Raw genomic sequence first — 12,144 nt, 5'->3', positions numbered from 1 at the left:
GGGTCCTAATCCTTGTTCCCGTGACACATCTACACATTTAAACTCTCAGCTCCTGTTGTTCATGCTCAAGCAGCATTCCAACAAGATAGTGAAATCCTTGAACAGCATTACTCATGTTTCTCATTCCGTGAGGCCTGCAGAAAAGCATTTCCTAGAGTAGTTTATCTTCACCCTGTCAAAGTAAATGTGTTTTTAGCCTGCTCTCTCCATATTTTATAGGGCTTGATACTGTTGGGAATAGCCTTATGCGGAGCACAATTTGTTGGCTACGACGTAGGGGTAATGTGTTGGTTAATAGCTAGTAGTTTCATTTGACAATTAATGATGAGGGTAGAACAGAATGACCAGTTTTCAGGCAGTTAAGTGTATTGCTCCAGCTCAAAGCTAACAGCTTTTAACACTAGTGCAGACACACCTGGGAAAACAATGCCCTTTTGAATTTTTTACTGAAATACCTCTGACCTCATCATCCTCCCTATTGTCTTCGATTAAAATTCTCCAATCGGGAACATGAGGAAATTCATACTGTATGTTTAGAAATATGACACAGGGCATGTTTTAATCACAGCGTAATATTTGCAATATGCACAATTGTACACAATTTCATCAATAGCATCATAAGAGTTTATAAGAGTTATACACATTTTACATGGGTACATTGGGCACATGTACAAATTAAACATTCATTTTTTCCACATTTCAGAAACTATTTTAAGAATGAGTTAAATACATATTTAGATAGAACAGGCTTCTCAAATGATTAATCACAAGACTCACTAATATGTAGCAATATTAATAAAGATTTGTTCTAATTATTATATAAATACACTTTTAAAAGTTAGAAATGTTGAGAAAAAGTTACGCTAAGATCCAAGCATGATTTCTGTTAATTCACTGAATAGCTTGATCTTGAGCTTATCTGTATAGCTGAGGTATTTAATTAATGTCAGTCAAAGCTGCATAGCAAATAATAACAGGCAGTTTGAGGACTAGCCTGCCACATGGCTGAAACACAGAGTACAGGACAACGTCAAAGGCTTTACTTCTACATTAATGCGCATTGCACAGATCTACATCAACATTTAGCTTTCATTCTCTTGTCAAAATGATGTTACATCATGTTTTACAATCTTATTTTTGGTTGTAGAGGTTTGTAGTGAGTTGCTTTACGTCCTCAGTTGAAGGCTGGGTTTCGGACTCCAGACAGGGTGCTGACAGGAGCACTTTTGCCTTTGAGAAGAGTGAGGGAGAAGATGAAAAAGCAAACACTCATGACGGCCAGAATGATCACTCCGGAGATGAGCGCGCTTGTCACTGTGTTCATCTGAAACACTGGAGTTTTCAGATGGGCTAGAACAACAAAAACACAAAGAGGCAATCAAATACGTTCTAATTTCTTCCACCTTTTTAACACTTCAACTTAAATGCCAAATTTTAAGGAAAAATAATCTCAGTATTAGTGATGCAAAGAGCGTTTCACAGTTCAATGTATTTGTTATTAGTTTGTTTTTCTTTAAAAACTAAATTACAAAACTTGTCAAGATGATATATTTCCAGCTCAACTACGATCAACTAGCAGAAAATAATTCAGCAAAATCTAAAACCAGTCAAACAGCATCATCATTGAACAATCAAGGGAAAGAATCATAACAGCAAATTTCATCAACGGCATTAGAATCAAAACAGATCAAATACGAATCTAACAACTGTATTACACTCAGTTGCAACCAATGACTGTTTATGGTGTTGTGAAGCCAGCCATATAGAGTGCAAAAAATGAGTAAAGGCTGGGTAGTTTATAACATCTATCAAATATGACAGGATTATATGATATAATAGTCCTAAAGGTAATGGAGATTCCTGATTTGGAGGCTTACTCAGTTACATACTTACCCAGTTGAGAATTGTTGGTTGGCGTTTCATCTGTGAAAAAAAGGACATTTGAGTGGAACAGCGACACTTGCAAACTGTTCAGTTTTGTGTGCTCATTTCTTGTACAGCACATGAGTCAATAGGACGGCTTCCAGCACTCTCCAACCCTCTAGGTAGCCCAGATACATGTAACTTTTCACCATCACTCAACCACCTGAGGTTTCAAGCACTACATGAACTTACCATTCTGAAAATCAATTCAGTTAAAAAACACATGGAGCTGTTAGAAATCACAGAAAAATAATACTTATGGAGTTTGAAATAATTAAAAAAACAGCTTCAATCAATTTTGAAATTAGGTTGGGTCACACAAATAAGGTCAATGTTCACAGATTTTGCTTTCTCAGATCTAAAATATTGTAATATCAAGAGCTACAAGCTATTATTAAGAAACATAAACCTGATCTCTTAGAAAAGAAGATGTTAACAAAATACACTGAGCTTGTATAGAAAATTCCATATATATATAGCTATTTAGTACTTTTGAGAGGATAGCATAATATGCAAAATTGATAATGCTGTTATATGAATTTTGAGGACAAAGAACTATTAAGGGTTTGAGATTTAAGTGTGGACTCATAAATCCGAATATTTTAATCTATAATAATCTATAATAATTTTTGATAATGTAATCAGCCAAGTATGGAGTACATATACAAATATGCTCTGTAGTTTTACCTAGTCTTAACCTAGGTATTATAAGAAGTATATTGTCATCCTTATTGACACACCTATTTATTTTTAGGTGATCTTTGTGTTTCTTATTTTTATATGTGCATGTCACCTAAAACTGTCAAACGCAATATATATATATATTGTGGAGGTGTACACTTGATGGCCTCAGAGGTCGTGAAGGTTTTTTTCCCCCTTCTCCATGCCTTTCTGGGGACGTTCCTGAATCTCCGGACTGTCTGGCATTATAAAAGGGACAGTTCGACAGGAGAAGAGGGCTTTTTTGAGGTTGTTGTTGGTTTGTGAGGTGGTTCATGCTTTTTGCAGGACGGTGATAGAGAACCTGACTCTGTCATGTTTTTCTCAAGTTATCCACACCTTTATCGCCGTTTTTTGTTCGACATTTTATTATTAGCTTTCTCTAACTTGTTTTAGAGTTTTTATTCTGAAGTAAATAAAACCAATTACGCTCTGAGCCTTTGAAGATTTTTTTTTAAGTTTCTTCATTGAGACCCACTGCCATCCTCGGAGGGGCTGAGCAGAGGACTCCGTTGAGCCCCTGGGTCAGAGTGAGGTAAATCCACTATGGACACTTGCACCCACTCACTCCACACCTCTTAACACACAGGGAGGGACACAGAATACGTTCTGGGTGGTATTTGTCGTGATTAGCGAAGTTTTCTAAGTTGACTATAGAGGTTGAGAGCAATAACCCGTAGGCTAACTTTGAAGCGGACTGGCGACCCGTGCGCCGGGTTTTCTATGCAATGCTCCCCCCATACACCCTTCCCTCTTTACTCGCAGTCCGGTGGAGCGGAGATATCCGCCGGTGCTGAGGTGGCCGGTGCTGAGGTGACAGGTGCAACACAAGGCATGGACGTCTGCCCAATCCTAGCACTTGGTTGTGGAACAGGGCTGGTCTTATCAGCAAAAAGCAGTGACATTCATAATAATACCCCAGTTGATGTTGGATATTAACAGTACTGTTGAAAAAAGGCTGCACACTGGAAGATTTAAAATCAGATTCGTAAAAAGCTCACATTACCAAATAATCTGGTACGTAACAAGGTTCTGATTGTTGGGAGGGGACAATTGGGGATAAGTCGGTACAGAACTCCTGTGGTGTGAGAAAGAAATTTCCGAAACTGTACCACTCCGAGTGATGATTGGCCCAGCAGTCAGGACAGCATTTCCAGATGCAGCGTTTAACTTGTTTCCCTCAGCAACGTCTCTCTTTTTCCTGCTGCCACAGATCTGTAAAAAGGCCAAAAGAGATACGGTAGTGGAATGTGTTGCAATAACACATTATTTTTTTCTCATCAATTTCTATAATCAAAATATATATATATATATATGCATATATATATACAGGCAAGGATCAATCCGTAGTATGACAACTTTTATAAACCAATGTCAATTAGGTCTTGATAAAGCATTGTTTTAACGCTTTTTTCTATTATCAAATAAAATAAAAAGGATGTCTGACTGGAAATAAATTTTCCAAAAGTAGTAAACACCTTTAAATAATATATACATCCTGGCACTTTAATAATGTAATCATTTGTTGAATGATTACTTGAAACTCAGATTTTCTTTTGTAGAAACTTAAGGATGGCCTGCCATTCTAACTGAGACAATTGATCTTGTCTGGTTATCAGTGGTCGAAGTACTCAATTCCTTTACTTAAGTAAAAGTATCATTACAATAATGTAGAAATACTCCAAGTACTGCGTTACAATTATTAAATTATTACAGCAAAATGTAATTACGGAAGCAAAGGCCAAAATAGTCATTCAGAATCACTGTTGTTATATTGTTATTCTTTTATATTTGATGTATAATACTGGAGTTGATGTTCACAATTTTACTGTTTGATTTTTTAAGAATATGTTTTGTTTGGAAAACTTTAGCTACACCAAAATCTTTCTATTTGTCCAAATATTCTAGTGAAGTAAAAAGTATAACATTTCCGTTTGAAATTTAGTTGTGTGGAAGCTAATAGTAAATCAAAATACACACAACACACAATTACAAGACCTTAAAATTTTACTAGAACAATAGATAAGAAAATGAAGTTGGTTACTTTCAACCATTGATGATTTATGTGTTTGAGTATGTTCGATGTCTTGGGAAATTTGAAGTCTGATGGAGCCGTAGGTGGGAATATGAGAGGTATTGACAAAATGTATATTTTTATATCTTCAAAAATAAATCTTTATAACTATTCTAAAAATGTAAAATTAATCGTAATAATATTTCATGCTATGTGTGAAAGTCTCCTTTGTTGTTCTCACTGGCATGAGCATTGGACAGTCATCTGCTCGACACAGTTTGGTGACACAGTGTAGGAAGACTGTGGACATCTTCTGATTCTTGTGCTTTACAAAGCGGAATACTTCGAAGGCAAAGCGGCCCATTTGGCTCTTTCCATTTTCAAAGACTGAGGTCTGGGCATCTTTTTCACAGCTTGAGGGAAAATCCGAAAATGTTATTAGAAACAGAAACACAAATAGAACATAAAATGTAAAACAAATCTTAGATTTAGTTACCTAAAGAAAAGATCGTAGCGGAGGTCATCGTTGGGGTTTCCAGAGGGTGTGGTGTAACAGTAGTCCATTAAAACATTCCATCTATTTAACATTAAATAAATTAGTAAATGCTGAGTTTATGAATTGAAATGCAATTGAGATCCCATAGATAGTGATTTAAAGGGTTACTGAAACACTTATATGGCACAATGTTCAGGTCTCCTTATGAAGATCTTTGTATTGGGTCGACAGATGTCTATTACAACATTTTATACAATAAATTGTATCCATATAATGGTGGTTTAAAGTTCTGGAGCAAGGGCTGAAATTTGAATGTGTATGCGTCTATCTCTTATTGGTTTGATTGATGTTATTTTGGTTTCTATTGATTCTATGTTGCTTTGTATTAGCCCTTAGAGTTTGTGAAAAGGTGCTTATCTAGGTTAGTCAAAGTGGGGTTGTGAGGATACACTGCACAGACGTGGTCTATGGACGCACAGATATGGAGGAAGTGTCTGTAGGACTTTGCAAATGGTATGATCTTACTATGGTAGATGTTCATTTTCTTTTTATCTATACCATTTGTAATGGGAAATCTAACGAATGATGCTGATATAGGCTTTGGAGGTGTAGGTGCTAAAGAGACGAAAGAAAACTGGCCTGCTGGATAATGGAGTTGGAGAACTGTAAGCTTTAATGTCTTGTGAGAAAAATGTTCTAAGGGTTTGGATTTATCTCGCAATCCACACCAGAGCCAAGAGCTTATCTTGAAGAACTAGAGTGCATATTGTTTCTGCTGAGGAATGCAAGAGTGAGTGGGTGGGTTCCGTTTTGTATTTATAGGGATGCGGGAAGAGGCATGGTAGAGGTGTGGAGAGTTTCTCCCCCGCCCCCCCCAAGTTTAGGAACCACTGATAGGAAGTGACTTATTCATGGATATGGTTTTGATTGAATACCTTCTATCCAGGTTAGTGGCTTTTACAGCTGCAAACACTCGGGTCTTTAAGGTCAGTCCTGCCATGGGGATGGTCAACTGCTGAATGTATGTTGAATCCTAAACAAAAACCACAATAGCATTTCATCAAGTTTGTCATTTCCCGACCCATTCCCTTCATCCTGTCAAGGAGGTTTTATTCAGCTTCATTAGAATTCACAAACCCCTTCACATTTATTGTCTGGTACCGCCCTACCCCTTTCATTAGTGTTTGATTTAAATCACATGTGTCAAACTCATGGCCATATCCGGCCCGTGAATGAATTATCTTTAGCCCGCCGGTATATCGCACGCATCATCATAATACTACAAATCCCACAATGCACTCTCCGTGTGACGACGCGCATTCGCGGGCCCCCGAAAGTGCGCCTCACAGTCTGTATTACATACCGCTTGTTTCAACTTTCGTTGTGTACCTTATCATCGTCCCTTTTACCGTAAAAAAACATACCAACAACTTTTTACTCCGTTAATGTTTTGGGGTGGTTTTTCCCATGAAATGAAAATACGAAGCGTGGCCGCTAAACTGGAAGTACGTGGATTTTCACGCAAATCGTCTGTTATGACAGCGGTTACAAGGGTAACAAGAGGTGAAAAGTGCATTAACGGATATAAATAGATAATCCTGGTCCGACGGGATGTGTTAGCAGCAGTAGTTGACTACACTCGCTGCTCTTGGCTCTGATATTTATTGTCCACGTATTGTTTTGCTTCCCCCCCGATCGTCAGTGGCCTCGGCAGTGTATCTGGCCCAAACCTGAAATGAGTTTGACACCCCTGATTTAAATAGACTAAATCTAGCATATGGCTTGACATGAATTTGGATGTGAATTGAGAATAAGCTTCTCCAATCACAGGATTAATGGTAAATTGCTGCTTACACGGACAGTAATAAAGGCTTTCTGAACCTTCCCGTCTCATATATTGATCATTCTCCTCAGAGAAATTTGAAATTACAGATTAAAAAAGTTCAGATTCATGCAAAGCTCAACATGCTCTTTGATGCTTGCTGACTCATTACAGCTTTGGTATATGACTCTGTCTCCAGTGCAGCTGCCTGTAAGGTCCCCTGCTGTGCAGCAAAATAACATATTTTGACTCGACTGACGTGAACTTACATTGTAAAGAAGTAGATTCAGAGTGCTGATGAAAGTACCATTGCTTTCCTTTACTGAGATGGCAGCTGCTGACCTTCAATAAAGATAAAAAAAAGATTAAAGCTGCCAAAATAATTTTGTACGGTGGTTTCAATATTGTAAGTGATATTTCCCAGAATGGTAGTTAACTTTCTTCTACATTCTTTCTTTCTAACATTCTGTCAGCCTTGATCGTATGTGCTGATATTCACAATATTAACGAAGAATGAAGAAGAATGAACTTGTTACACTTTGTGTTATGAAGTTAGCGCATGGGAAAGTGCCCCACTGGTTCGCTGATAACATTATCCCAGCCAACAGTGATATCATGAAGTGTAGTACCTATCCTCTGATTCCCCCCAAGGTCAACACTGTTGCAGTAGCTGTTATTAGCGCTGATTGCACTGTGAGCACCGTTACCTATGAGTTATTTTCTCCGCTGTTGACATGTTGAGAGGAGTGTAATCTGAATTTACACATTTACCTTAAAAACTTTTTTTATCGATATTAGCTTATTTGAGTTCAGCCAAGTTGTGAACATTGGTTCTGGAAAATCTATTTTCTTTCCCTACCTTATTCAGAGATTGTCAGATACAGGAGGTGGACACAACTTGAGCACAAAATATATGAGATAGTAAAAATCATGACAAACATGATGATGCAGATCCGTGTTATTTTTTATAATGCATTTTGTGGTGGAGTTGCTCTAAATTAGAGTACATATTCTGTCCAACGTCAACTCAATTTGTACATTAATTATGTAATGGAGGTGATCTTTCTTTTTTTTTTACTTTGGTGGCATAATGTTGAATGATTCCAAAATGATTCCAAAGGACATCTTCAGAGACAGATTCAGACACCATAGGTTTTTAGAAAGGACAGTGGTATCTTGTCCACCCCTTGTATTTTAGTAGCCTAAACTTCCCTCTATAACTTTTTCTCATTGTATTTGTATCAGTTTAACTCATTTCAATGGCTGGCTTGCTGACTCTCTGTAGCAACCCACTAGAGCCTGTTCAAACCAATGTAAAAGTGGAAGGGAGACTTACGAGGCCAGCTGTGTGTTGTTCACTAGGTATTCCAGCGGGTAACTGCAGCTGAACTTGTAAAGCAGACCTGGCAGGTAGCTGATGATGGTGGGAGGATCTGGTGTGTCGATATACCCTGAAATGTTTCCAATCTGCACCAGTGAAAGGTTACCATAAGCGTTGGGTCCTTGAGCTGTGGAGACCTGAGGTGTACAAAACCAATATGAGTGACACTCCTCCTGCTTTTAACCAACCACCGGCGCACACCGGACCGGAACAGGGCTGATAAGGATTCATACCACAGAGCATATTAAGTCACCTCACTAATCCCCAAATAGATCCCTTTCCATCTCAGCCAAGACCATCCAGAAACCATCCCATTGCTAATTGCTCGATGAGAGACAGCTCGCTCAAAACAAATTCACATTTAATCTTAAAAACACGTGTTTTAACTTGTTACCCTGACAGCCTCAAGGACCAAACAGCAGCCCAGTTATCAATTTGTAGGATAAACACAAATTGTCCATGTCTAAACCTGGATACTGTGAACCGGCTTATATAAAGAAACAAATGACTGGGAGGCCTTTATCTGTAGAATTTTCTACATTCATCATTCATCATTGTTCATCATGTAAACTTCATCATACAAAATGTTGCAAAGGTAACTCAGTCACACAAAGTCATCTGAGACTGTGATTCATTTCATGATAATTTTCAGCAAATCACCCTACATCAAATAAACTACATAGCCCAGGTTTTATAGTAAACTATATTTACATTAGTCTTGACAATGTTTTCTCAAAACTATTTGTACTAACATTTCTAACAGTATAACCGATTCAATTCCATTCGTAACAGTGTCAGTTATGGTGACAGTTCTACTGCCTTCAAATTCTACTAATGAATTTCACCATTCCTGCTTTTCTTACCACCAGGGAATTGCCACAGGACTCCAGAGTTGCCAGGCTGATACTAAAAATTACCACTGTGGGAAAAGTGTTGTTATTAATGAAACCACGGCAATGGGCGTCCCCATGGCGACCATTGAGGGCCATGTCGGTGTCTGTATAGCCAGAAAAGAGGACAGGGCAGAAGTTGATCTTGAGGGTGATGGTTTGTACCCCACAGTAGACACTGATATCCCTCTCCGCTGCAAAACACACACACAAGATACGTTCAGAAAGACAATCAAATGAGTTACAAGATATTTGATATATTTTGTTTATTGAAATCAAATAATTGAAATGTTTATTCATTAGTTTTGATATAATATCGTTTTTTTTACATATATATATATATTAGGGCTGTCAAAGTTTACGCATTAATCTATGAGATTATTGTGGACAAAATTAATGCATTGAAAGTAAAGTAAACAGAGGCACAACATACAGCGGAGAATTGTGCAGAGGAGTTCCTCAACGTATCAAACAGAATGGGGATGAGTAGCAAACGGACCACTAGAGGCACTGATAGTAACATGTTGGTTGCTGCTAGGCTACTTCCATCTTTGGAAAATGTCCGAGCTAAATGTCGGAAGATTGTTGAGCACTCTGAACACAGCCTGTTAAATGATCTAGAGTTCAACACAGCACACTGCCCGTGTTCCACCCGATTGAATTCTCCCTTGGAGATGACCATGTATGTAGTTTTGTGTTAAAAAGTAAAAATTACAAATCAAGACACAATTAAAAAAGACTGTGTCTAAAATACACACTTTATAAAGTGATTAATTCAATTCAATTATTTTTATTTTGTATAACCCCAAATCACAAATTTGCCTTAGAGGGCTTTACAGTGTACACATGCAACATCCTCTTTCTCGAAACCCTCACATCGGCAAAGGAAAAACTCCAGCTGGTTTAAATTGATAAGATAAAAAAAATGGAATTGTTATTAATCTAGATTAATGAAATTCAAAATGTGAGATGAATTAGTTTTATTTTTGACAGCCTTATATATATATATATATATATCTGTATCAATCTATCGTATTTAAATTCCATCCACGTAGTTCCTCACCGGGGAAACGGCTGTGAAAGTTGGCATCACAGTTGTATCCATTGAATTGAGCTCCAATTGATGAAGCCTTACTAAATAGCAAAAGAATCAAAAATATATGTTCCATTTCAGCACCTGAAGAAGAGCAAGAAAATGCACATAGTGTAAGAAACACTGTTTACCAGTCAAATAGACTGAGGGAAACTTGATATAGTCCTAATGTCTGAGACTACGGTTTCCTCAGAAATTTCCATTATCTTGCAAAAGTTCTGACTGTCACATGGAATTATCTTTAGAGATATGTAGATCTGGGAGCAACATTATGAGAATGATGCTGGATAATGTTCTGATAACAACCACTGTTTCGTCAAAGGATAATAACTTATCTCTGTGAGCACATATCATTGTCTTGTGATGATCTCTTATCACATAATCACAGTTTCAGTCAGGAAACAGGAAATTTAAAGAAGTAATCCACCAAGTTTGTACATACCTCTCCACCTCTAAAAGCGGAAAATTCCAGACAGCTTGGAGTAAAAAAAAGACAAATTGCCCCTCTTCGAAAAGTAGAATCACTCACCCTAGTTCCTGAAAGCCAGCAAGTCTGTGGTTCTCCATAAGCTCGGAACAGACGATGGAATGGTCTGCACAGCATCCCTACCCAACAACTAGGAATAGGCGTCGCGAGCAGGGGGTGGGGGAATAAGGGATCTACACATAAGCGATTCATTATTTGAACATGTCAACAAAAAAGGGCTGTCCAGAATGAACATGGGAAAGTCCATCAAATCTGAATGTGTTATACAAATCCTTTCACATTTGCAGAAACATGAGCAGGTTTTGAAGTTTCCCACTCATATCCTTTCGGCCCAATCTGGCTGTGTCACTGCTCACAAATGGTTTGACGCCGCATGAGGTCCAGCGACGGTGGGGGGGAGAATTATCTTTTCATCGCTGCAGTGGCCTTGGACTGCTGACTGAGTTGTTTCTTTCCCCCTGGGCCGATCTTCAAACTTTGATTCCTGGTTACTGGACTCCCAGCAAATGAAGAGAGTAGAGAAAAAAGGAAAAGGTAATGGAGTTTAAAGGGATTAGCCGATCCTCGCTGTCCCATCTTCCATATGGATGGCAGAATGTGTGAGGGGCTTGCTGCAGTGTGAGCCAACCAGAGGATACACAGGTATCCTGTCAATAGGAAATACGAGATAGAAATTACATTGTTTTGAGCAAGTCTTGAGTATTTTTTTGTAAATCCAATTTAGAAAAAAACAGACACTTGTTTGGTCACTGTCCTCAGTAGTAACCGTTTGAATGCCCAGCCATATGGATTTTTGTTTTCCACATGTCATAAGCAATATTATTTCCCCCCCCAAACAATCAATCCGGCAGAACATCATCGCTTTCACTGTTGATGACAATTTTTGTGTGTGTTGAAGTTTACATTTTCTATTTTTTTCTGAAATCTTCAGAGCAAAGTTAATCAGGTGTAATTAGCACTTGCCTTGTTTATCTCAGCTGATTAATAGGATATTTGGCCTTTATGTTTGATGTTTTTTCAGCAGTCACTGTAATTCATATCAATCCATTTTTCAAAGGTTTCCAACCAACATCTTGTCAAGATTGACATTCATTCCAATTCTGAATGATTATCATCCAGAGGGCCTCAACACATAATTAATGTAGAACTCCTTTTTTCACTCTGTATGTTAGTTAGTCTCATCAGCTGCAGAGTCTTAATCCATAAAACCTGGCAAAGATAGAGGCTTAAGACACAATTGTATGACTTTTCATCCCTTTGCACAGACTGACAATGTAAAATCTAAAACCATTGTACTCGGCTGAAGGGGGACTTGTCG

At 38.0% G+C, this 12,144-nt stretch overlaps 1 protein-coding gene across 1 annotated transcript; it reads right to left on the bottom strand.

The window, feature by feature from the left end:
* Positions 1-938: 938 nt before the first annotated feature.
* Positions 939-10,423, bottom strand: zpld1a (zona pellucida-like domain containing 1a). The gene is made up of 10 exons (XM_037467549.2): positions 10,310-10,423; positions 9,220-9,440; positions 8,312-8,493; positions 7,245-7,317; positions 6,089-6,186; positions 5,154-5,234; positions 4,899-5,070; positions 3,756-3,858; positions 1,894-1,923; positions 939-1,350 (listed from the first exon to the last, which is right to left on the bottom strand). The coding sequence occupies exons 1-10, from the start codon at positions 10,413-10,415 to the stop codon at positions 1,175-1,177; spliced, it is 1,242 nt and encodes a 413-aa protein (XP_037323446.1). The 5' UTR covers positions 10,416-10,423; the 3' UTR covers positions 939-1,174.
* Positions 10,424-12,144: the final 1,721 nt, after the last annotated feature.

The sequence above is a fragment of the Pungitius pungitius genome, chromosome 16, assembly GCF_949316345.1.
Source record: "Pungitius pungitius chromosome 16, fPunPun2.1, whole genome shotgun sequence".
In the NCBI taxonomy this organism is placed as follows: Eukaryota; Metazoa; Chordata; class Actinopteri; order Perciformes; family Gasterosteidae; genus Pungitius; species Pungitius pungitius.
This window is presented reverse-complemented; position numbering and strand designations above follow the sequence as displayed.